Below are 25,880 nucleotides of genomic sequence, written 5' to 3'. Positions count from 1 at the left end.
CTCAAATTTGTATATACATACGCGCTATATTTTTTGCACTGGTTTCAGCTTTTATGTTAAAGTAAAACATAAGAAATAGAATTAGAAGGCCAAAATGAAACAGAATTAAAATAAAGTATCAAAATAAAAAATGGGGCGAAGGTAAATAGGCTTCGTATGTATTTGGCCAATTTTTAAATATAAAAACGGAAGTCACTAGTGACGTGTTTTCTTACAATATTTGCCTTGTCAAAGTACTATACAACGTCACTAGTGACGTGTCATAGTCAAAATCCAAACCTCAAATAGCTTTCACATCTCTAGGACCAACCAACCTACCTCATCATCCATTGGCTCTGTCAACGATCTCTATATATAGATACATACTATGTTTAACATCTCAGTCTCTAAGTATTTGCAAAGTTAGCCGAAATCACAACAATGGCCAAAGAGGGAACAAAAGTGCCAAGAATCAAATTGGGTTCACAGGGGCTAGAAGTGTCAGCTCAAGGACTTGGTTGTATGGGTATGTCCGCTTTTTATGGGCCGCCCAAACCCGAGCCCGATATGATCCAACTCATTCACCATTCCATCAACTCTGGTGTCACCTTTCTTGATACATCAGATGTGTATGGGCCCCACACCAATGAAATCCTACTTGGCAAGGTACTCTTTAAATTCTTTTATTTTTTTAATTTTATGCTGTAGGATGATTGTACCTAATGCTAATGTGTTGTACGTTTTTTTTTTCTTTTTAATTTTGGTAAAGGAGTTGTATGATAGGTACTTCTGGCGTTTTGAGCTGTACTAATGCTGAATATGTTGTACCTTAGCAAGAGATTTGGTCATGGTTCTTCAAACATTGTACTCTCTCCGTTTCCATGTGACGTAGTTTTAATGAAACGTAGTTTTACTAGGGATTTAGTTTAAAATAGAAAAAAAAAATAGAAATTGTTGTCTTAAACATTGCCTACAATTTTTCGACTATAAAAGTATGGCATTAAATATAGTAAAATAAGAAGTTTGAAGTTAAATTATTTCAAAAAATAGAAAGGTATTAGTTTTTCAGAATGAACTAATAAGGAAATAATGTCATATAAACTGTAATGAAGTGAGGATATCTTATGGGGTGTTATGGGGGAGAATGTTATGGCTGCTTGGTAGTATAGTCAAAACTCTTTATAACAGTCTCGTTTATTTCGAATATTTTGGATGTTATAGCGAACTGCTGTTATAGAGAACATATATTATAACATGACATAAAAATTGGTTCCGGAAAAAATTTGACTTTTATAGTGAAGTATTGTTATATAAGGATGTTCTAGGTGTGACCGTAGAAGGTTTCTTGTGAGATGAGTGCTAGTATGCAAAGTTCATCCTTATAACTAATTCTCAATTTTGATGTTTGTGCCATACGCAAGAAATTCATTCTTAATGATGCTTAAAGTCTTACTATTACTTTAGGTACTAAAATCTACCGAGATCAAGAAAACGAAACTAGTAGCAAGAGTTGAAGTAAAATAATAGAGATGATAGTAAATGGAAAACTTAGATATACAGAGAAAGAGAGGGAGTCATTTCGTGGAAACAACCTCTTGCAGAAATGCAGGGTAAGGCTGCATACAATAGAATCTTGTGGTCCGACCCTTCCCTAGACCCCGCGCATATCGGGAGCTTATTGCACCAGACTGCTCTTTGTCTAGTCCAAGATACAAAGCATTGTTGTTACAAAGTCGGACAAGTAAAATAAAGAGAGCTTTTCTGAGAGTAATGTAGTAGTTGCAGTCTATGTTGCGCAGAATCTTCAAAACAGCTGCCACACCCGTTTCGGATCGTCCAAAAATGCACTACTTTTGGAGAATCCGATATGCACCCATCAACATTTTCGGAGAATCCGAACAACATAGGTTTCAATGAGTAATAGATTTCATGTGCAACTGCATACTTTCAAATCATAACTTTCTTATCTTTTATATGCGACTGAGAACATTTATCCATTTTTGTAAGATTTCTGCAAGAATAGTTACCTAACTTCTGATAATATACATATCTATGCAGGCGTTGAAGGGAGGGGTGAGAGAACGAGTTGAGTTAGCAACAAAATTTGGAGCTATTTTTGCAGATGGAAAGATAAAAGTGTGTGGAGAGCCAGCCTATGTAAGGGCAGCATGCGAGGCTAGCTTAAAGCGACTTGATGTTGACTGCATTGACTTGTACTACCAGCACCGAATTGATACACGCGTGCCTATTGAAGTCACGGTTGGTTCTCTTTCTCCATTTCTAACTCTGGAAATTGCGGGTTACGAACATTTTGCAATCTACTGATTGAGCATTAAATGATTGACTTGTTTGGAGACACTAAATATTTGAATTCAATATCAAAATTTTATGAACACTTACGGCTCCAGTGCTGCATCAACCTACACCATCATTTTTGGAATTGATCTGGCTGTTGACATCCAATTTAACAATTATGTTGAGTGCTGTATTATTGAATGTTTTCACATCTTTGTTCAAAAGGATAATTATCAGCATTTCTTATTCTTGATTGACTAGGTTGGAGAACTTAAGAAGCTGGTTGAAGAGGGTAAAATAAAATATATAGGTCTATCCGAGGCATCAGCATCGACGATTAGAAGAGCACATGCAGTTCATCCAATAACAACAGTACAATTAGAATGGTCTCTATGGTCTAGAGATGTAGAGGAAGAAATAATCCCTACTTGCAGGTATATTCTGCTTTCTGTTAGTTTTTTGTATTTCTGCGCGGTCTATAACTATGTGAGATCTTGATATTTGCCTTCCTGTTAATCTACCAGAGAACTCGGTATTGGGATTGTGGCATACAGTCCACTAGGACGGGGATTTTTGTCATCCGGTCCAGAGCTGCTTGAAGATTTGTCAAGTGAAGATTTCCCAAAGGTTAGATTGTACTGAATATTTGTTTTGGATTTCAAGCATATTGATCTCATGTTTAATTGCACTGCATTTCTGTTGCTACTATATTTACTTGTTTGAGGAAAGAAAGGGTTTTGATCACTAAGCTATTTGATTTGGATGATATTGCTAGGGACTAAAGCTCTGATCAATAGTTGGTATTGTAAACCATGTAGTATAAACTTTACATTTGTTCCTTATATGGAAGAGATGTACATGGACCATTTAAAAGTAACTTGCTTTCTGACAAGCGAGTTTATTTATGTATGTTAATGATGTACATTTCAATCGAAAAAGACATGTTTTTGGATGAGTTGGTGGTCCAGAATACTATCTGTTCAGAAGTTTCTGCCTCTTGCTTTCTAGCATTTTACTTTGGGAATTTCCCACATCTCAGGCAAGAGGCGGACCCAAGATTTTAACGCGATGGGGACACAATATTTGGCTCAACCAGTGCCGCCTAAAGGCTTTTAGCGTTCGGGCCTTCAGGGTGCCAAGTGATTTAAATTAGTCATTTTAAGGTATACACATACATATACAAGATTTCTACCGAAGTTTACAAGGTCCGGTGATCCCTTAACATAACACATAGATCCGCCTCTGCTCAGGCACGCTTAATTCTTGCATACATGCTCGCTGAATGAAAGGAATAGTTGTGTTGATTGACGTGTTCCTGACCTTACATGCTTAGATTTCATATTGGTGTCCAAAGTTTTGCATGCACCATATTGCCATTTTGATGAACTGGTATCCGAAGCTGCTTCATGATGTTCACTGTACTATTTGTTTTTCCTCTACTGATGACCAATATCGAGGGAGAGCTACTGATGTGAGAATCTGGGGCTGCGTGAGACCTTTGATAATTATATTCTATAATCTGTCAAAGCCCTAAAGTATATTATCGTATTGTAGACGTTTCTGTATTTGACTTAAATGAATCTTCAATTTTGCAGCATCTCCCAAGGTTCCAGGCTGATAATCTTGAGCATAACAAAATATTATATGAAAGAATTTGTCAAATGGCGGCAAAGAAGGGATGCACCCCCTCTCAACTGGCCTTGGCGTGGGTACATCACCAAGGGAACGATGTGTGTCCTATCCCGGGCACCACTAAGGTTGAAAACTTGAACCAGAACATTGAAGCTCTCACCATAAAGTTAACATCAGAAGATATGGTGGAACTTGAATCCATTGCTTCAGCTAATGCAGTCCAGGGTGATAGGTACAGTTCTGGCGCGACTACTTACAAAGATTCCGACACTCCACCCCTTTCGGTATGGAAGGCTACATAATGATGCAATCGTGGAATTAGTGTCTCTCAGTTTGTTTGTTGAGTTGAGTTGTTCCTGTATTGCGCATTGTATGTGCTGAAAAGCTGCAATTTTTCTGTTTTAAACAACTGTGCCACTTGTGACCTTATGATTATTCGAATAATAAAATGTTTGACTCTGTTTGCATACTCTTTACTATGAAGTAAAACACTAAATTATTATTGCTTTACCAAATATGTAAGATTCAATCTTTTTGTTAATTGGACAGAATCAAGATTTATGTTTTTAATAAGGGTCGAGTTGGATAAATTTGTGCGTCCTTCGACTGATCCCTTGATTACTGTTACCTTCTCCTAGCACAAGTATTGGGTCAGTTTGTCCATTTTTCAAGAAAAAGACCCCAAACAAGGAATGCAGTTTTTAGATATATTTTATGGATGCATGTTTATTTAGCTTATATGTCAAATGTCTTTTTTTTTTTTTTTTTTTTTTTTTAATTTCTTGAACTTTGTGTCACCAGTCAAATACAATCAGGATATCGATTGTGAGTTCGCGAATTTTCTAAATTGAACAACTCAGCTATTATTAAATAAGTAAAGACAAAGAGAACAGAGTAATTGACACAAGCACCCAAAAGTTGAATATTATTTTGCACATGTGCTTGTATAATGGCTGGCTAATGTTACTTATTTGCCTCTTTTTAACATAACAAGTTAGTCCATAATTGTCTTCTGTCTACACAGCTTCATATAAACCTCTGCATCTTCATCCTGCAGACCCCCCCCCCCCCCCCCAGTTTCTCTACATTTAACATGCAAAAAGAGATTTTCTTAAACCCAACAATGGATTCCGAAGGAAGAAAAGTGCCAAGAATGAAGCTCGGCTCACAAGGTTTGGAAGTGTCAGCTCAAGGACTCGGTTGCATGGGCATGTCAGCCTTTTATGGCCCGCCGAAACCTGAAGATGACATGATCAAGCTCATTCATCATGCCATTAACATCGGCATCACTTTCCTCGATACTTCAGATGTATATGGGCCTCACACCAATGAAATCCTCATCGGCAAGGCATGTTAGTTACCTCTTGAAATCGCAACTGGTTTATTTGTCATAGACCTTTCATTTTAATGTCTTAATGCATGTTTTTTGCTTGGTTGCTTTATTCTCGCTGTTCCTTGAGCCGAAGGTCTATCAGAAACAACGTCTCTATCTTTATAAGGTAGGGGTAAAATCTGCGTACCCACCACCCTCCCCTGACCCCACTTATGGGATTACATTGGATTTGTTGTTGTAATTTGAATACTAAGATAATTGAGACTACAGTTCAGTTTTCCTGTTTTAAACAGTTTATGGATACCCACAAGAGAGTATTGCAAGATTGCTAGGACATCTTCCTTGGCAATAAAATGTTATAAAGGATCTTATACATAGTGTAATTTGGAAAAGAGGGAGTAATTTTGCTATTGAATCCTTGTGTGTTTCCTAATTTGTTCAGTTGAGGGTAACAATCTGCAAGTAATCAAGTTGTTCATAATGGTTCGATCCCTGTATCTTCGTTTGGCATGGCATAAGCAAGAAAGGTTGGTACTAGTGCGCATGTGATATATACTGTGTCTACTTGTGATCAGAGGTGGATCCAGGATTTGAACTTATGAGTTTGAGTTCGCGAATCTTGATTCTACCACTACTCATTTATTTTACGATATTCGAAATCAATTATTTGTACTTATTTAGTGAATTGTTAACACATATACTGGTCGAGCCAAAGCTACTGAGTACGAATAAACCATAAGTTGAACACTACATCCACCAGGGGCGGATTTAGCCGGAGGAAGGGGGTTCACCCGAATCCCTTTTGCCGAAAAATTACACTGTGCGTATAAGGAAAAATCCATCTTGTACGTCTATATATTATATTTTGATCCCCTTGCCATAGTCCAAAACCATAGCTCAGTGGTCAAGGGGATTCAAACCCTTTCTGAGGTCGCTGGTTCAACTTCCACTTATCTGTCTTTGTAATCAGCATGAGCATTTATCTGTCTTTATACTGATTTACTGATTTACAGATTTGTTGATTAACGTTCACATTATGACCATGGCAGGCTATGAAAGAAGGGATGAGAGAAAGAGTTGAGTTGGCAACAAAGTTTGGTATTAGTTCCGCAGATGGAAAAATAGAAATAATTGGAGATCCCTCGTACGTAAGGGCAGCATGCGAAGCCAGCTTAAAGAGACTTGATGTTGACTGCATTGATTTGTACTATCAACATCGGATTGATAAGCGTGTGCCTATTGAAATCACGGTCTGTCCTCTTTTACCATTGAATTTTTGTCACCAATTTTATAACGAGGTTGCAAAGTAGAGCTTGTCATAGCGATTTATTTGTAATAACCTTATAAGTGACCTTGTTGTGTAAATATTTCATACACGATCGTGCATATAACTTAACTCTTAGTGATAGAGGATAAGATGATTGACTTGCTAAGGTATAATGACTTTTGGTAGGCACAAAATATTGGAAATTTCAGAGTTATTTGGGCATTTTGTGAAGAAGATAATCAGAATGTTGCAAAATGATGCTCTCTTTCATTTTTCCAATTAAACTTATCAAGACGAACTAAAAAAGAGCAGCCCGATGCACTAAGCTCCCGCTATTAGCGAGGTCTAGCGAAGGGCCGGACCATAAGGGTCTATTGTATGCACATTTACCCTGCGTTTATGCAAGAGGCTGTTTCCACGGCTCGAACCCGTGATCTCCTGGTTACATGACAATAATTTTACTGGTTACGCCAAGCCTCCCCTTCCTTATCAAGACGAACTGATAGTAATCAAATGATACATCATCCTATTCAGAAGTGTACATCATTTTCTTCTGTATCTTTGTCCATCATGCTTGTCGTTCAAAATTTAGTATTCTTTGAGATTTGCTATTGTTTTTTACAAAGATGGGAGAACTCAAGAAGCTGGTTGAAGAGGGTAAAATAAAATATATAGGTCTATCCGAGGCTTCAGCAACGACGATTAGAAGAGCACATGCAGTTCATCCAATAACAGCAGTACAATTAGAATGGTCTCTGTGGTCGAGAGATGTAGAGGAAGAAATAATCCCTACTTGCAGGTTTAACATTCATCATATCCATTTTCATTTAGTGTCTAAAGAAACGTTAATTATAAGTTCTTAATGTAGCATTGATCATGATTAAACTTAATTTTGTAGGGAACTTGGAATTGGAATCGTAGCATACAGTCCCCTGGGAAAAGGTTTTTTGTCATCTGGTCCGAAGCTGCTCGAGGATTTGTCGAATGAGGACTTTCGGAAGGTTAGCTGCATCCTTTTTTGCTCTTCTCATGTCTTACTTTGAAGCGGAGCCTTGGCGTAACTGGTAAAGTTGCTGCCGTGTGATCAGGAGGTCACGATTTCGAGCCGTGGAAACGGGCTCTTGCAGAAATGTACAGTAAGGCTACGTACAGTAGACCTTTATGGTCCGACGCTTCCCTGGACCCCGCGCATAACAGGAGCTTAGTGCATCGGACTGCTCCTTTTTTCACTTATGCAGAAGATTTATATATTTAGAACGCAAAAATTTGAGCTTTAAATCTGGTGTTAGCTAGAATTGCTAAGTTCAATCTTGACCAATCAAAGCCAATTCTATCTTTGTAGCTAGTTTCTATTTCAAAAGAAACTAACTAGATATTGAATTTGATACATATATTGATTTTACAGCATATACCAAGGTTTCAAGCCGAGAATCTTGAGCATAACAAGATCTTGTACGAGAGAATTTGCAAAATGGCAGAGAAGAAAGGATGTACGCCATCTCAACTAGCCTTGGCTTGGGTACATCACCAAGGAAATGATGTGTGCCCCATCCCAGGTATCAGATACGGATCCAGAATCTAAATTTCATGGGTTCAATCTTTACATTCTTACAATTGAACCCATTATTTTTTTTAATCTTAGTGATTTTTCAAATACATATATGTACTTCGTGTTAAAAATACTAGATTCAGTTGAACCTACTGAATATTGACTATGATACGTCTGCTGCTGCCAGGTACCACAAAGATCGAAAACCTCAACCAAAACATCGGAGCTTTGTCAATTAAGTTAACAACAGAAGACATGGTGGAACTTGAATACATTGCTTCAGCTGATGCAGTCAAAGGTGAAAGAGATGCTTCTGGTGCAAATCACAAAAACTCTGATACTCCACCATTGTCAACTTGGAAGGCTACGAGATAAGATTTTCGCGCACTTTCCACGTTACAATGTATCTGAAACATGTTCTTGTTGGAAATAGTAAATATTATAAAAGTTTAAACAAGTGTCTAGGCTCATTTGTACTGTCGAGTCATCCCAGAATATTCACTAATCATTGTTCATATAACTTGAAGTTTAAGGGTCGATACAACAACAACAACAACAATAACAACGTAATCCCACATGTCGGGTCTGGAGGAAGTTTAAGGGTTGATAATAACCTTATATACATGATAGTGTATGTCCAAACAACGAAGTTTCATGTTCAGTAAATGTTTGTTATATTTTTTAAACTAAGTCCTTCCAATACAGAACTTCATATATAAGAGTGTGTGAGGTCTTTAGACTTGAAATTTCTACCTGTAAACCAAGTGTTGGTGGCATACTGGCATATATGAGAAAACAAATAATATACCACAATCTCCTCTTTTTCATCATCATGTAATCCTTTTATTCTTATTCCCTTATTCTTTTAGAGAAAATTGCAAATCACTAAATGATAGTAATACAAAACTTGAATATATCTTATGCAGAGACGCATCTAAGATTTTGAGTTTATGAGTTTTGGATTCTAAAAAAGACATCAGACTAGTTCCAGATAAATTATTATAGTACATATCAAGTGGAATTTTTAATATAGAGTTTGAGCCAAAGCTATACTGTCGAACATATAGCTATCACTATAGCTCCGCCTCCTGATCCTTTGTACTATCAAATAGGATATGCGATAGCTCGCAAAGGACAGGCCTTGGCTAAAGTGATACCAAACTTCTCCTCCATGTCTAGTTCTTCTGGCTTAATGCCTTCTTCAAGTTTCCAATTGAAGGAATTCAAGAGTGAGCCTACCATTACTGGAACCATTCTCGATGCTGCCAGAGGTAAGCCAGGGCATATTCTTCGCCCAGCACCAAATGGAATCAATTCAAAATCTTTGCCTCGCACGTCCAATTCTGAACTCCAGAACCTCTCAGGTTTAAACACTAGTGGCTCCTCCCACAAAGCTGAGTCTCGACTGATTGCCCACACATTAACTAGTACCTGTGAGTAGGGGTGTCAAATTTAGCTCAAAAAAATTTAACTTATCCAACTCATCCAAATTTGGATGGTTTGACTGGACATATATTAATTGGCGGGTTTATTTAGGCATAGCCCGAGTTAGCCATCTATAGTTTGGTCAATTCGGAACAGTTGACCAACTAGGACAACCTATGTAGCCCAAATTAACCGATAAGGAAACTTATCAACACATTGAAAAAAAGAAGTTTTTCGCGTTTGGTTAGTTAAATGTAGTCATGATAATCAAAAGAAAAGCTTGTGTTGGTTTGGTCAGCTAATGACCCAATTAGCTTATCGATTCAACCCATTTTGACCTGCACATTTGAAATTAAAACCTTACTTGTGAGCCCTTCGGGATGATGTAATCACACAATTCAACATCTTGCTCTACTTTGCGTGGGAGTAAGAAAGGAACTGGTGGGTGCATTCTTAAGGTTTCTTTGACAATACATTGCAAGTAGGGGAGTCGAGAAACATCATCTTCTTTTATTGGTTTTCCTTTTCCAACGACTTCTGCAAGCTCAGCTTGGACTTTCTTCATAATCTCAGGTTGTCTAAGTATTTCTGCCATTGCCCATTCCACTGTACTTGTCGTCGTATTAGTACCGCCAATGAATATGTCCTGAAACATTTTTCATAAATCCCATCAAATATGTCAATGCGAACCTAGTAAGAATTTTTTTTTTTTTTTTTTTTTGTGTTAATTAGTTAGTGTATCATCTTAATTATTGAAACACTGGTAAAGTTGTTGTCATGTAATGAGGAGGTCACAGGTTCGAACCATGGAAACAGCCTTTTGCAGAAAGGTAAGGGTAATGTTGTGTATAATAAACTTTTGTGGTTCGGCCCTTCCTCGAACCCTTCGCATAGCTAGAGCTTAATGCAACGGGCTGCCCTTTAGTGTATCATCTGAATTATTGAAACATAGAATTTTGTTCTAGTATGTAAAAAAAGATTGCTATTGGAAACAATCTCTCGACCTTCACTAGGTAAGGGTAAGGCATGCGTACACATAACTACCATCCGCAGACCCACTTTGTGGGAATATACTGGGTTTGTTGTTTTTTCTTTACGTAAAAAAGATTGCAGTTTTTTTATATATCATATTATGTTAAATTCAAAAAGAAGATGTCTTGAACTATGATAGTAAAAATAAAACAACAACAATAAGAACACAGTGAAATCTCACGAGTGGGGTATCGAGAGGGTAGAGTGTACGCATACTTTACCCCTATCCGGAGGAGTAGAGAAGCTGTTTCTGAAATACACTCAGCTCAAGAAGACGGAAATAGACAATAGATCCGTAACAACAACAGAAGTCAGAAAAAATAATATTAGCATCGTAACAGACCCAAAAAAATGGACAAACAATAACAATAACCAATAATAATACCACGAAAATAAAACTAAAGCTGATGATAAAAGAGAAGCACAAACCAGGAGCAAGGAATTGATGTGATTCTGATCGATTTCTTCCGAATTTTCTTCTCTAATTTTGAGAAACACTTCCAAAACATCATTCTTTATACTTCTGCTCCTCTTTTCCTCCAATCGCTCGTTGATCAAATCATCGAAAAGCACAAACAACTTATTGAAATGAATGTCTGTGTTACGCCTAATTCGTTGAGGATCAATGTTTTCAAGTATGGGAAAAAAATCCACTAGGTTAGGCTTCCCAGCCTCGGCCAAGATGTTCCAAATCACGTCCTTCAACTCTACCTGTGATGAATCCAAAAAAAAGGGTCACAAACAATTATGCACTCTTTAGTACACAAAAAGAAGAGGAGCCTTTGGTGTAGCTGGTAAAGTTGTTGCCGTGTGACCAGGAGGTTACGGGTTCAAGCCGTGGAAACAACCACTTATAGAAATGCAAGGTATGGTTGCCTACAATAGACTCCGCGCATAGCAGGAGCTTAGTGCACCAGGCTGCCCTTGTTTAGTACACAAAAAGTCAAATTGAGGAGTGAGGGCGTCACAATAACATTTTTCAGCTCTACCTTTAAATAAAAAGAAGGGAGCCTTTGCGTAACTGGTAAAGTTGTTGTCATGTGACCAGGAGGTCACGAGTTTAAGCCGTGGAAACAACCTCTTGTAGAAATGCAGGGTAAGGCTGCGTACGATAGACCCTGCGCATAGCAGGAGCTTAGTGCACTAGGTTGCCCTTGTTTAGTACACAAAAAGTCAAAATGAGGAGTCGGAGCGTCACAATAACATTTTTCAGCTCTACCTTTATACAAAACATGAAGGGAGCCTTGGCGTAACTGGTAAAGTTGTTGTCATTTGACCAGGAGGTCACAGGTTCAAGCCGTGGAAACTGACTCTTATAGAAATGTAGGGTAATGTTGCGTGTAATAGACCACTGCCCTTTTTTTATTAGTACACAAAGTCAAAATGAGGAGTCGGGGCATCACAATAACATTTTTCAGCTCTACCTTTGAATCAAAAAAAGGGTCAACCAAGTCCTTAGAGAAGAGAATATTGGACAAGAAATTGAGAGAGGTCTTGAAAGCAGCTTTGCCAATGATCACAGCTTCACCTTCTTGACTACATTTTGCAACATAATCAACCAACTGTTGTACCTTTTGTGATCTTAAGTGTTGATTTGAATCAAGTTTAGTGAGTGAGAGGATGTTGGAGTTCAAGATTCGTCGAAGGGTTCGCCACGTCGGATTAACGGGGAGCCACGTCACTGAGAATTTGGAATAGTTGTGTGCTTGAAGTGCATTAGGGATAAATCTATTGGAAAATGCTTGATCTTGATTTTGAAGGACTTGTTTTGCCATGGTTGATGAAGAAATGACAATTGTGGTTATTTGGCCAAGTTTTAAACTCATAATTGGACCATAGATTTTGGCAAGATTGGCTAGTGATATATGAGGTTTTGCACCTAATAAATGAAATAAATTTCCTATTATTGGCAGTTGTATTGGTCCTGGTGGAAGCTTTTTGTTTCTTTTTGATAGAAAAAGAAGAAAAACGCAAGCAAAAATTGATCCAAACACAAGTGTAAAGTAATCCATATTCCTCTCCTACTCACTCTCCTTCAGACTCTCTTATTAATGTAAGAGTTATGCAACTCTACTCTCTCTCACTCTCACTCTCTCTCTATCTATCTATATATATATATATGTTTTCCCGGTAATTGGGAAGTTCATTACCTAAGAAGTGGCGGAGATAGTACTTTAGTTTTATAGGATCTTGATTCTAGAAAAGGCAGTTTACTAGGTTATAGATAATTATTATAAATCTGCAAAAACTACTAAATTTTACCGAACCCTAAGCAGAACTGTAGCTTCGGCCCTCGTTGTGGCTTGCCAAACTAGCAAATTCAAACACATGACTAAATGAAGGGTCCAAACACCACAAATTTTCTGCCTACTTTTCTTTTATTTGTACGACGAATTTTCTTTGAAGCAGAAGATTTTGAATAGCTAATCAATGAGTTAACATCACCTTGCTTTTTTTTTTTCTTTTTTTTTTCTTATTGTATGTGGCATATAATTTCCAATTGTAAAATACTTATTAGTGTCTTACTTATTAATCAGTTGGGCAAGAAATTAAACAGTCAACAGTTGTGAGCCGTTGAAACTTTGCCTACGAAAGTCATTATAATTACCGGATTAATACAATATAATTTTTCAACGATAAAAGTTCAATTGAATCCCCTTTCTCTACTTAGCTCCGCCCCAGTCCACAGTTGAAAAAAAACATGTTTTACACGTGTGAGTGGGTGATCAAAGGATAGAATATAATTACACAAAACCTTAAATTTGGACGTTGCTACATTCAGGGGCGGAGATACGGTGGACGAAGCGGTGTCACGCGACATCGCTTTGATGATTTTTTTTTATTAAGCATGAGTAATTATACCGTGTCGAAACAAGTAACAAATATAAAATGACACCACTTGACATTAGGGCTGTGAGCACCTAATTTTTGACAATATTTAATTTTTTGTCACTTCTTCTATGTAAATATTTTAGGAATTTTAACCTACAATTTTTAGCTTTGTTAACTTTTTATTATAGGGTAAAAATACAAAATTTTAAAAGGTGAATTATTACTATTACTATTATTTTATTTTTTATTTTTATTTTTAAAATAATAAAAAAAATCCGAATTTTTTGTTTTTTTTTTAAAATTTTCGGGTGAGATATAAAAAATAAGAAAAGGGAAGTATGGAATAAAAAAAATAAAGTAAAAGTGGGTGGAATTCTCTTTTAAAAAGTAAAAGAAAGTGGAAAATTAAAAGTAAAGTTTTGTGAAAATTTTAAAAAAATAAAAAGTAAAGAAGGTTGGAATTAAAAAATAAATATAAAGGTAGCTGAAAATTAAAAAAAATAAAGTAAAAGAAAGTAGAATTTTTATAAGAAAAGCAAAAAAAAGTGGATTATTTTTTTAAGAAAGGTAAAATAAGCGGAATCCTCTTTTAAAAGTAAAAAAAAAGTGAGATTTTAAATAAGATAAAAGTAATTAAAGTTGGAATTTAAAAAATAAAAGTAAATAAAGGTGAGATTTCTTTTTATAAAAAAGAAAAGCAAATTGTAAGTGAGATTTCTTTTAATTAAAAAATAATAAAATATTTTTAAAAAAATAAAAACAAATCTGAAAAATTTCGAAAATTTTGCTATAAATAGAAGAGAAAATATGAGGAGAAAAGAGAGGGGTGAATTGAGAGAAACAATTTTTTTCTTCTTACGCTACGACAATTTCTACTCGGGTTATTCTTTATTCCTCTTTCTTTCGAAAATTTCCAGCAATTCAACACCCCAAAACCCAACAAAAAAATACTTCAAAACATCCCCCTTTACACGCCAAAGAGTGGTGTTAACAGTCGAGGTCGAGGATTCCGTTGGAGCTCTGTTCACCGGCTTTGATGATCATCTTTGCTTATGCTTGTTCGGCGTTCGTCTGAGTTATTGTACATATTCTTGGGGACTCATTTAATTGAAAATCTTTCATTAAAAGGTTTATTATTCCCTCTCTTTTTTTATCTTATTTTATGTGATTTTATTTATTTATCTTTAAACTTTATAAATAATAATGTAAATCAATCCTTAAATGTTATATGTTTAATCATGTTTCTGAAAATATAGTATTTAAACTTGCTAAAAGTTGGGAAGATTTGGACACTAATAAGTTTAGGCTTCAATTGTTGGGATGTATGGTATTGATATATGATAATTTATTTAATCAAATATCTAAAATCATACACTTTTTCCACAAACAATTCCATAACTTTTGGCCTTACAATAATATTAAATTACTTTAGGAAAATACTTCAAGTGCGCTAGTTTATTTAGGTGCGCTTTAAATAATTAAATATCATGACTATGTGTATGGTCTCCGTGGCATAATTGTGATATGTAACAAAATAAGTATTAGAATGCGTAACTTATTTCAAGATAACTTTTTTTTCCCCATAATTTTAATCAAACAATAAAGCGGACATAGGTAAAAGATGAGAACCAATAAAACACAAGTTATCCAAAAAATAGTATAAGCCAAATATAGTCAATAAAGAGACCGTGCTAGAACCACGGGACTCGGGGAATGCCTTACACCTTCTCCCCGGTTAACAGAATTCCTTACCGGGACTTTATTTTTGCAGATCAATAACGAAAGAGTCAAACTTTTCTTTGAATAGGGATCAAATAAAAGGTGACTTGGAACACCCAAAAATCAATTCCAAGTGGCGACTCTAAATAACAAAATAATCCATATTTCAAATTTGTCACTTTAATTGGAAAAAACTCTTTAACCCACAATCCATAACACCCATTATCTTTTGGAGGGGTAGAAAGGGGTGTGACAGCTCTGGCGACTCTGCTGGGGACCTTTTAAGAATTCGAGCTTATACATGTTGACTTTTTATTTGGCTTTATTAATTTTGTATATATTGTGATTTATCTGTGCCTAATGTGCTGCCTGTTCACTTTTTACTGCTTCGATATTGTTGAACTGTACATATAAACTGGCTTCTCACGCATCCTCTCTAAGTCTTCTTGAAATTAAAAATTGGGCATTTGCTTGACATAACCCGCTTTCTTTGAGATAGCTGAGGTGCTTGTCACCCGGTGAAGGATTTTAGTCTCACATATTTTAGGCGGGGAGCACCACCAGTTAAGCCGAAAAGCAATGCTACCGGTACACTGACCCTCCTCGGCTCGAGTTGTCCGCTCGAGTAAGCCAGTCTAGATACCTTCTCCACCAGGATTTAAACCTAGAAGAACAAACCTCATACCGGATTTCCCTAGTAGGTTCGCTCTATGTGCATCACATGCATTTGACTTAGCGAAACTCGGCACATGGGCCGGGTCCGTATAAGACAGGTATCCTATTTGAGACCATCCTGTTCACGTATGTGCTACTTGATACATCATTTGGAAGGCTTACTTGCATTGTCGATCGGCTTTAGAAAATTGACGCAGCGGAATTATTAAAAAAAAGAAAAAAGGAAAAAGATAAAAAGGAGTTTTTCTCATAGTTTAACGCAAATAACCTTTTTTTTTAAAAAAATTAGTAGTTTGGCGCGAGGTGTAAGGATTAATTTTCAATAAAAATCAAAAGAGAAAAGTACCCAGTTTCACCAAACTACGCGGGTTTGATTCTCACCGGATGTGAGATACGTAGGCAACTTCCATCGGGTTCAGCCCACATGTTTCAAAAAAAAAACCCTATTTTTGTCACCTTTTACTGTCTTGCCCTCATGCTCTAGCTGTTTTGCCAAGACAGCCTTAAATCTTCTTGTGAAGTGCTGAAGGGCCATTTTTGTAAAAGTAGTTACTTTATCCATATTTGTTCACCTTTTACCATTTACCTTTATGACTGGCCATTTTTGTCGAAGCAACTTTAAACCTTTCCAGAAGTACCGAAAGACTGTTTTTGCAAAAAGTAGTCATTTTTATCTAGCTTTGTCTGGTTATATTTGCTGAGACAGCTTTTTAACCCCTATAGGAGTAGCAAAGGGTTATTTTCGTAAAAATAGTTTTTATTTTTTGTTTTTTCTATTTTATCATTTTGTTCCTGTGTTTGGCTGGTTTTTGCCGAGACATCCTTTATGCCTTCTATGGAAGTAGTAAAGGACCGTTTTGTAATAATAGCCATTTTTCTGCTTTTATCATCTCAACTTTTGTGTCCGGTAATTTCAAAATATATATTGTAATTAAAAAAATAGATCGAGTCCTAAATTGTCCTAAAAAAAATAAAAAATAAAATAATGAATGATCATAATTTGCATATAGTTTAGGTAAGTCCTAACCCTTTTTATTTTACTCTTAGGATCACCATGAGTTCTCCACAAAGAAGCAGTCAGAAAAGGGTAAGAGACGAGACACCCCCTATGTTCTTGATCAGAGATAAGACCCCGAGTAGTCTCTGTAATTGGTGGGCTAGTTTTGCTAAATGGGAACAAAATCAAGTATTTAAGCACCTCAAGTTCCTCGCAAACATCATGGGAATTAAGCATAACAGAGATTTAATTGAGGCTCTAGTGGGTTATTGGGACCCCGCGAACAATGTCTTCAGGTTCAAATATTGTGAAATGACGCCCACATTGGAAGAATTAGGTGGGCTCACCGGATTGGGGAGAGACCTTCGTGGGAAAAAGCCAGTTTCTCCGAGAAATGTTGGTGTGAACAACTTTTTAAAGAAATTATGCCTCCATCGAATTCCAATGGTTTGCTTAAATGAAGGTTTGGTTCCGTTGGAATATCTCTATGACAGGTTTGGGGACGAGAAAGGGTTCGAAAATTTCTCGAGCATAGAATTCGTCAACCAGTTGAGTTACGACGCTTGGAGGGAGTTGAGAATCTTCGCGTTCATGATATCATTTCTAGGGATCATGGTCTTTCCAGAGCGTGGTAGGCGCATCAGAATTCGATTGGTTGCGGTGGTCTCATATTTGCAAAGTAGCGAGGATCATACCATTCTTCCCATGATTTTGGGAGATATTTTTCGAGCTTTGACCCGCTGCCAAGGGATGAAGATTACTTCGAGGGATGCAACATTCTGCTGCAGATGTGGTTCATAGAGTACCTTTATCATCATCCAATAGTAATAAATTTCAATGAAAACTGGTTGAATTACATTGGATGCCACCCAGACAGGGTCGCAAGTTGTAATCTTCCAGAGGGGGTGAGGGCCTGGCATAAATTACTTGGTTCATTAAATGTTGATAGAATCACTTGGAACTATTATTGGATCCCTTCTTCTAGGGTCATGCATATGTCAACGTATCGCCCGTTCTTCGTACTCATGGGTTTCAGAGGTTTCCAAACCTATGCGCCTCTACGCGTCATGCGCCAGTTAGGGAGAGAGAAAAAGAGGCCCCCGATTGAGGACATGCGCCCGTTCGTGTGGGAATTCAAGGGAGAGGAACCTCCAAGGGAGTCATATGCATAAAAGGTTTGGTTTGGTGGTCGATTTTCTGATCTAAACGAGATGGTAGCTGATCGTGAACTTGGGGAGGTAAGCCTCGCATACCTTGAGTGGTTTCACAACCAGGCTATCCCCGAGCAAAGGACAGAAAGATCCATACGACACGCAGTTGATTGGGATAAGGAGATCGAGGTCAGAGTTAGAGAAACCAGAAGGGAAGCGACACAAGAGTTCCAATCTCGTATTGACACTTTACAAGAAGATAAGGGCATTCTGGAGACAGCCATGGACGTACAACAGGTTTATTTTGAGCGGGAAAAGGCTCAATGGGCACGAGAGAAACGAGCACTCAAAGCCCAAATTCGAAAAAAGAACATAGTCACAACCGCTCAGCAACAAGAAGAGAAAGAAGCCCAGTTCAGGGTAGTCCGTGATCAAGAGCGTAGAGGTTTTGCTCCATTAATCCAAGGTCTGAGGGATCAGATAGGGAAGTTGAGTCAAGCAAGGAGAGCCAGATCGCGGAGTTTGAAATAGAAAGGCACGACTACCAAAAGGTGATCAGTCAGTTAGAAGTAGAGTTGCTAGAAGTTCGGCGCCAGAAAGATATGGCCTTGGACCGCGAGCAGGATACGTTGGATCTAGCTGAGACCCGTGGTCAGCAAAATCAAGAGTTGCATGTGGCTCAGGAATACATTAAGGGAAAGATCCTCGAGGTAGCCACATATACCTCAAGAGCGTGTAGGAGTTGTCAAGGAATGACACCTGAGCGGTTTGCAAAAGTATCATTGAACGTTGCTCGTCATTTATCTGCAGACCTGGAAAGAATATACCGCAATATTGGGGGTCAGCCGCATGAAAAAGCGCCTTGATTACAGCGATGCTGGTGGATTTCTACTGCAAAGATCAAAGTCCTTTTTTATTAGTTATCAGTCCTTTGTTATTCTTGATCCTGTAAGAGTCTTTTGGTATTTTGAGTCTCGTTGTTTTGCCTTTTATCCTAAAAAGTCTGTTTGAGTCAAGTCTGGTCTTGTTTATCTTTATGCAATTGCTTCTTCTTGAGTCTTGTATAAAAATAATATATATATGAAAAAGATTTATGAAAAAGATTTTGTTTAGAAAAATTCAAAAATGAACCCAAAAGATGTTTGTTTTGTAAAAAAAAAAGGGTCATGTCCCTGAACTACGTAATGATCTGATTCATGCGGCGACATGATACGTAGGGAACCCACAAAAGGTTCGATCAAAATATTTTTCAATGAATCTAAGCTGGGATCAAAATGGGGGGAGTGTAACTTGATAAAAAAAGGGGGGAAGGCGCCAATAGGAAGCAACTTGATAAGCCGGAATGAAACATGAAGCCTTCCAAAATGTATTTTAGAAACGGTGATGATGTTAGGAGCATGACATGTTATGTGTAATTCATATCTATAAAATGTCTAACCCTAACACGTTTGTTGTCCCTTATAGAGAGTAAGTTTAAGGTGGTTGGTGTGGTGAATCTGGAAGCACATCATTACTTCACAAGATCTAAGGGACCAGTAGTAATGGATAACAACGATGAAATCGAGTTGGTCAGTGACAATCCGCAGGGTCAGTCAGTTGAGCAAGAGTCGGAAGAAATAAGAAAATTGAGACAACAACTATCAGATGTATATCAAGCTTGGGTTTCCGGTCGACCTCCACCCCAGGATCTTTCAGAGGGAACATCCACTATACCCTAGGCTACTCAAACACCGCTCCATGCGACGAGCGATCCCATTCTACCACCAGGGTATGTGCCAAACTACAGCCTCCATGCTGCCCCTAGTACTTTTAATATGCGACCTCCAGTCGCACCGTTTAGGAATACCCCTCTAGTTGTGTCTGGCGCACCGGTATATACAATACCACCGCTACCACCTGTGACGAGACTCAACAACGAGCCACTACCTCAGGTTTATGATGGCCAATACTACTCCCCAAATATGGCTTTCAAGGCCTCAACTCCCTACAATTAGACTCCTCAATACGAGTCACCAGCGGAAAATGAAAAGCCTGCAAAGACAAGTGAGCTGGATGAGATGGCCAGGAAAGTGAAAAGTCTTGAACAAAACATAAAGAACATACAGGGAATAGGTGGTCACAAAAGTGTCTCGTTCAATGATCTGTGTATGTTCCCTCACATCCATTTGCCACTAGGTTTCAAGACCCCAAAATTCGAGAAGTATGATGGACACGACGACCCTATCGCCCACTTGAAAAGGTACTGCAACCAGCTGAGGGGTGCAGGCGGAAGAGAAGAATTGTTGATGGCATATTTTGGAGAAAGTCTTACAGGGGTAGCCTCTGAGTGGTTCATTGACCAGGACATCTCTCACTGGCATGTCTAGGATGACATGGCCCAGGCCTTCGTCAAGCAATTCCAATACAACATTGATATTGTGCCGGATCGTAGTTATTTGTCCAATATGAAGAAAAAGCCGACCGAAAGTTTTAGGGAATATGCCATCAAGTGGAGGGAGCAAGCGGCTAGAGTTAAGCCACCCATGGATAACCACGAGTTGATCACTGTTTTTCTGGAAGCGCAAGAGCCTGATTACTTTCAGAACATGATGTCCGCGATGGGTATACCTTTTGCAGAAGCAATCAAAATAGGGGAGATGGTCGAAAATGGCCTCAAGACCGGTAGAATTGTAAGTCAAGTTGCTATCAAAGCCACCACCCAAGCTATCCAAACTGGGTCGGGAGGTTTGGCAAATAGAAAGAAGAGAGATGAAGGGTCCATGATGGCTTCGGGATCTAGGGAGTTTAAAAGAGGGGCATCGCACCATTATGTGCAAATTCAGCAGGGGCAATCCAGCTACCCTCAACATTATTATCCCCCGCCGATTCCTCAATACTCTGTGGGCCCACCTCAATATACAGTGTTCAATGCTCAATCATATGCTCGGCCTCCCAATCAACAGGTACAGGCACCAGCTCCAAGGGCCCCCCAACCTCAGAACAAAATTTTCGGGCACCCTACAATGCTCGTCCCAGGAAGGATTACGGTCGAGAGCAGAGGCCTGTGGAAAAATTCACCCCATTGGCTGAACCATACTCTAGTCTTTTCCGGACGCTGAAACAGATGGGCGTGATTGGACCCATCGCTCCCCACCATATGCATCCCGATTCACATGGATTTCAAGCAAATGCTAGATGTGAATATCATTCAGGTGCCCCGGGGCATAACACGGATGATTGTTGGACTCTAAAAAGAGCTATAGAAAGACTCATCACTGAAAAGTTGATTGTGGTAACAAATGGCGAAGAACCTCCCAATGTTACAAACAACCCATTTCCAGCACACAACGATGTTCAATTTGTAGGAATGATTGGACGAGATCTGGAATGCAAGCCATTTAATCGGGCAGAGATGACCATGGGAACAATTCAAGAGGGAACCAAATTGGATGTAAGTCCGATCCAAGATGTGCCATTGTTTGTGCAAGGCGCCCCGAGTTCAGAAAATGTAACTTTATTTGTTCCCAAGGTCACGAGATTGGAAGTTCGCTCTAATGTTCCAAGCCCAAGGTTGTATGTCCTTGGAGGCCACCCCATCACAAGGCAGAAACAGGGCAGTACAAACGGTATAACAGAGCCGATCATAATCAGACCTGCCATGCAACCCCCTGTGACAAATACAAAAACTATTCCTTGGAACTACAACAAAACTGTGATGACGTACAAAGGCAAGGAAATCATAGAAGAAGTGGGGGAAACTGGAGGTTTGACTCGATCAGGGAGGTGTTACTCTCCAGAGGAGTTGAGGAAGGCCAAGCAAATCAGAGAGGAACAATTGCCAATAAAGAAATCTGTCACGGAAGAAGAGGCAGAAGAGTTTTTGAAAAAGATGAAAGTTTATGACTACTCAATCATTGAACAGCTAAGAAAGACTCCTGCCCAAATCTCTCTACTATCTCTGCTCCTACACTCAAAAGAGCATGCCCGTTTACTAATCAAAACCTTAAATGAGGCACATGTCTCAGAGAAGACCACGGTGAATGAGTTGGAAAAGATGGCCAATAGATTTTTCGAGGTGAACAGAATCTCCTTTACTAATGATGAACTTCCCGAGGAAGGAGCTGGGCACAATAGGGCTTTGCACCTGGTCGTCAAATATGAGGGGCATTATGTAAAGAGAGTCATGGTCGATGGAGGCTCGAGTGTAGATGTATGCTCTCTCTCTCAACTTTGCAAGGCATGAAGATCAACACAGATCGAATCCAACCCAGCAATGTTCGCATACGGGCTTTTGACGATTCAGCGAGAGATACCATTGGGGAGATCAACCTCACTATGACGATTGGGCCGGTTGACTTTGAAATTGTCTTCCAAGTAGTGGACATGGGCACTTCTTATAACTTTCTTCTTGGAAGGCCATGGATCCATATGGCTCGAGCTGTGCCATCCACATTGCATCAGATGGTCAATTTCGAACACAATAGGCAAGAGATTATTGTTCACGGAGAAGACGAGTCATCCATTTATAAAGACCCGTTAATTCCGTGCATTGAGGCCAAGGAAGGGTGTGAGTCCATTGTCTATCAAGCTTTTGAAGTGGTTTATGTGGACCATGTTGAGGAAGGAAAGCCCATTCTGCATCCTCGTCTTTCCACCACATCTATAATGGTGGCTGCGGTTATGATGGGAAAAGGTTTTGAGCCAGGGAAAGGCTTGGGGGAATCATTGCAAGGAATTTCATAGCCTATTTCTCCGTTCGGTAACCGGGGTACTTTTGGTTTAGGATTCAGGCCAACACAAGAAGACAAAAACAAATCCAAGCACCACAAAAAACATGGATAGGTCTTGCAACAACCTATCCCTCACATTTTCTACATTTTTGTCAAGCCACGTCTCCAAGAGGTTCAAAATTCCTCGGCGCATGCAAACATTGATGAAATTTGCCATGACCTCAGCCATATGTTTTCTGAAGTGAATATGATCCAGGCCAGTGAAGGCACTAGTCGTGTCGATATGCAACTAATTGACCCAGATACCATGCTCACCAACTGGGAAGCAACGCCTCTCCCCACAAGGAATGAGTCTTGGTAGTTTGTTTTTGCAGCTTCTTTTTTGTATTTTTGGGTTATTTTCAAGGTTGTAATCCAAACATCTCAGTGTGATTGTTTTATTTTAATGGTAACCCTTCTATCCTTTCGAATTCAATGAAATGCAGTTCAGTTTCGTATTAAGTTTTGTATCTTTCCCTTTTCCTAATTCCTGTAATTTTATTTCCATTTCAGTTTTGTTAATGCCGGCTTTAATAACATGACATGCATGATAAATTCACGCCCAGATCTTAAAAAGCTGTCTAATATCGAAATAATGCATCAAGAGGTAGAATATGATGAAGATGAGGTTGTTGAGGAAATAAAAAGAGAGTTGGAACAATTTGAAAACAAGCCTGAGCCCAACCTCAATGAGACTGAGCCAATTAATATCGGAAGCCTTGAAGAAATTAGAGAAATGAAGATAAGCATTCACACCGAATAGAAAACCAGAGATGCCTTGATTCAAATTTTATTTGAATACAGAGATGTGTTTGCTTGGTCTTACGATGATATGCCGGGTTTAAGTGTCGATCTAGTGGTTCATGAGCTTCCTACGTATCCTGATTTTCCACCAGTCCAACAAAAGCAACGAAAATTTAAAACAGATGTGAGTGACAAAATCAAAGAGGCAATAATGAAGCAACTGAACGCCAATGTGATCAGAGATGTCCGATACACCACCTGTGTGGCGAATGTTGTGCCTGTGCCGAAGAAGGATGGAAAGACCAGAGTCTGTGTTGACTACAGGGACCTGAACAAAGCAAGTCCAAAGGATAATTTTCCTTTGCCAAATATGCACATTCTTGTAGATAATTGCGCAAAGCATGAGATACAATCATTCGTGGATTGCTATGCTGGGTACCACCAAATTCTAATGGATGAAGATGATGCAGAAAAAACCTCTTTTACCACTCCATGGGGTACTTATTGTTACAGGGTCATGCCATTCGGTTTAAAGAATGCAGGGGCAACTTACATGAGGGCCATGACCACCATTTTTCACGACATGATGCATAAAGAGATTGAAGTATATGTCGATGATGTCATCATAAAATCAAAGACACAGGCTGATCACGTGTGCGATTTGAAAAAGTTCTTCGAACGGCTTCGAAGGTATGACCTTAAGCTTAATCCAGCCAAGTGTGCATTTGGGGTTCCATCTGGGAAACTCCTCGGTTTTATAGTCAGCCGAAGAGGCATTGAACTGGATCCATCTAAGATAAAATCCATTCGAGATTTGCCACCTCCGAAGAACAAAAAGGAAGTCATGCGTTTACTCCGGAGGTTGAACTACATCAGTAGGTTCATTTCTCAGCTCACAACCACATGCTAGCCCATCTTTAAGTTGCTAAAAAAGGATGCCGCTATCAAGTGGATGGACGATTGCCAAAAAGCCTTTGACAGGATCAAAGATTATCTGTCAAAACCCCCTGTACTGGTCCCACCTAAACTTGGTAGGCCTTTGTTTTTATATCTATCAGTGATGGATAATTCCTTTGGATGTGTTCTCGGGCAACATGATGCAACAGGCAAAAAGGAACAGGCAATCTACTATTTGAGCAAGAAGTTCACCAATTATGAGGTTAAGTACACTCTTTTAGAAAGGACATGTTGTGCCTTGACTTGGGTCACTCAGAAGATGAGACATTATCTTTTGGCCTACACTACTTACCTCATTCCAGAATGGATCCTTTGAAGTACATCTTCCAAAAGCCAATGCCCACTGGCAGGCTCGCAAAATGGCAAATCCTGCTCACAGAGTTCGATATCGTCTATGTCACTCGCACCGCGATGAAAGCACAGGCTTTGGAAGATCATTTGGCAGAGAATCCAGTTGATGATGCGTACAAGCCACTTAGCACATACTTCCCAGACGAAGAGGTCAACTCAATAGAGGAAGTGGTTTCAGACGATCACCCTGTATGGAAAATGTATTTTGATGGGGCTGTCAATATCAAAGGAGTTGGGATCGGGGCAATCCTCATCTCACCTATTGGACATCATTACCCTGCAACAGCCCGACTTCGGTTCTTCTGTACCAATAATATGGCAGAATACGAAGCTTGTATCATGGGTTTGAAAATGGCCATCGATCTGGATGTGCATGGACAATTGGTTATGGGAGATTCTGACTTGATTATCCGGCAAGCCCAAGGTGAATGAGAGACTCGAGACATCAAGATTATTCCGTACAGACAATGTGTGCAAGACCTGAGCAAAAGATTCAGATCCATCGAGTTCAGGTACATTCCCAGGTTTCACAACGAGCTAGCCGATGCCTTGGCCACTTTAGCCTCGATGCTCCCTTATCCAGGCAACACTCATGTTGACCCACTAGAAATTCAAGTTCGGAATCAACACGGTTACTGCAATACAATCGAGATGGAACCAGATGGTGAACTATGGTATCATGACATCAAACGATTCCTGAAAACAAGAGAATATCCAGAGCATGCCAAAGGAGATAAAAAAAGAACTATAAGGCGGCTCGCCAATGGTTTCTTCCTGAATGGGGAAATTCTGTACAAGAGGACCCCAGATTTAAACTTGTTGAGATGCATAGGTTCTACAGAAGCAGAGCGGATCATGAGTGAAGTGCATTCAGGGGTATGCAGACCTCACATGAATGGATATGTTTTGGCAAAGAAGATTCTGCGGGCAAGGTATTGTTGGCTTACTATGGAGAGAGATTGCTTCAGATTTGTTCGCAAGTGTCACCAATGCCAGATTCATGGTGATCTGATTCACTCGCCTCCTTTGGAGTTGCATCCCATGTCCTCTCCTTGGTCGTTCGTTGCTTGGGGAATGGATGTCATTGGGCTGATCGAGCCAAAGGCTTCAAATGGGCATAGATTCATTTTGGTTGCACTTGATTACTTCACTAAGTGGGTGGAGGCCGTCACTTTCAAAGCAGTCACCAAGAAA

The 25,880-nt window shown here is 39.0% G+C and overlaps 2 protein-coding genes across 2 annotated transcripts; one reads left to right on the top strand and one right to left on the bottom strand.

Annotated features, from left to right (window-relative positions):
• The first annotated feature begins 331 nt into the window (after positions 1–331).
• On the top strand, positions 332–8,512 carry LOC107775053 (auxin-induced protein PCNT115-like). The gene is given in 9 exon segments (XM_016594727.2): positions 332–645; positions 2,038–2,238; positions 2,536–2,708; positions 2,799–2,901; positions 3,870–4,218; positions 7,161–7,305; positions 7,405–7,507; positions 7,912–8,062; positions 8,243–8,512. Coding segments are annotated over 9 exon segments (1,638 nt in total). The 5' UTR covers positions 332–420; the 3' UTR covers positions 8,431–8,512.
• Positions 8,513–8,875: 363 nt separating this feature from the next.
• LOC107775051 (geraniol 8-hydroxylase) lies at positions 8,876–12,672 on the bottom strand. The gene is made up of 4 exons (XM_016594723.2): positions 11,937–12,672; positions 10,942–11,223; positions 9,845–10,126; positions 8,876–9,486 (listed from the first exon to the last, which is right to left on the bottom strand). The coding sequence occupies exons 1-4, from the start codon at positions 12,522–12,524 to the stop codon at positions 9,160–9,162; spliced, it is 1,479 nt and encodes a 492-aa protein (XP_016450209.2). The 5' UTR covers positions 12,525–12,672; the 3' UTR covers positions 8,876–9,159.
• Positions 12,673–25,880: the final 13,208 nt, after the last annotated feature.

Source organism: Nicotiana tabacum, chromosome 7, assembly GCF_000715075.1.
Source record: "Nicotiana tabacum cultivar K326 chromosome 7, ASM71507v2, whole genome shotgun sequence".
NCBI lineage: Eukaryota > Viridiplantae > Streptophyta > Magnoliopsida > Solanales > Solanaceae > Nicotiana > Nicotiana tabacum.
The sequence above is the reverse complement of the archived record's forward strand: the minus strand, read 5'-3'. Positions and strand labels throughout refer to the sequence as shown.

Bases quoted from the DNA above. Each gene is read 5' to 3' on its own strand.
- LOC107775051 (XM_016594723.2), bottom strand. From the start codon at position 12,524: ATGGATTACTTTACACTTGTGTTTGGATCAATTTTTGCTTGCGTTTTT. The intron at 10,127-10,941 runs GTTTGTGCTTCT...AAAATGTTTCAG, and splicing joins ACATCAATTCCTTGCTCCTG to GACATATTCATTGGCGGTAC. The intron at 9,487-9,844 runs GTAAGGTTTTAA...CCCTACTCACAG, and splicing joins TCATCCCGAAGGGCTCACAA to GTACTAGTTAATGTGTGGGC.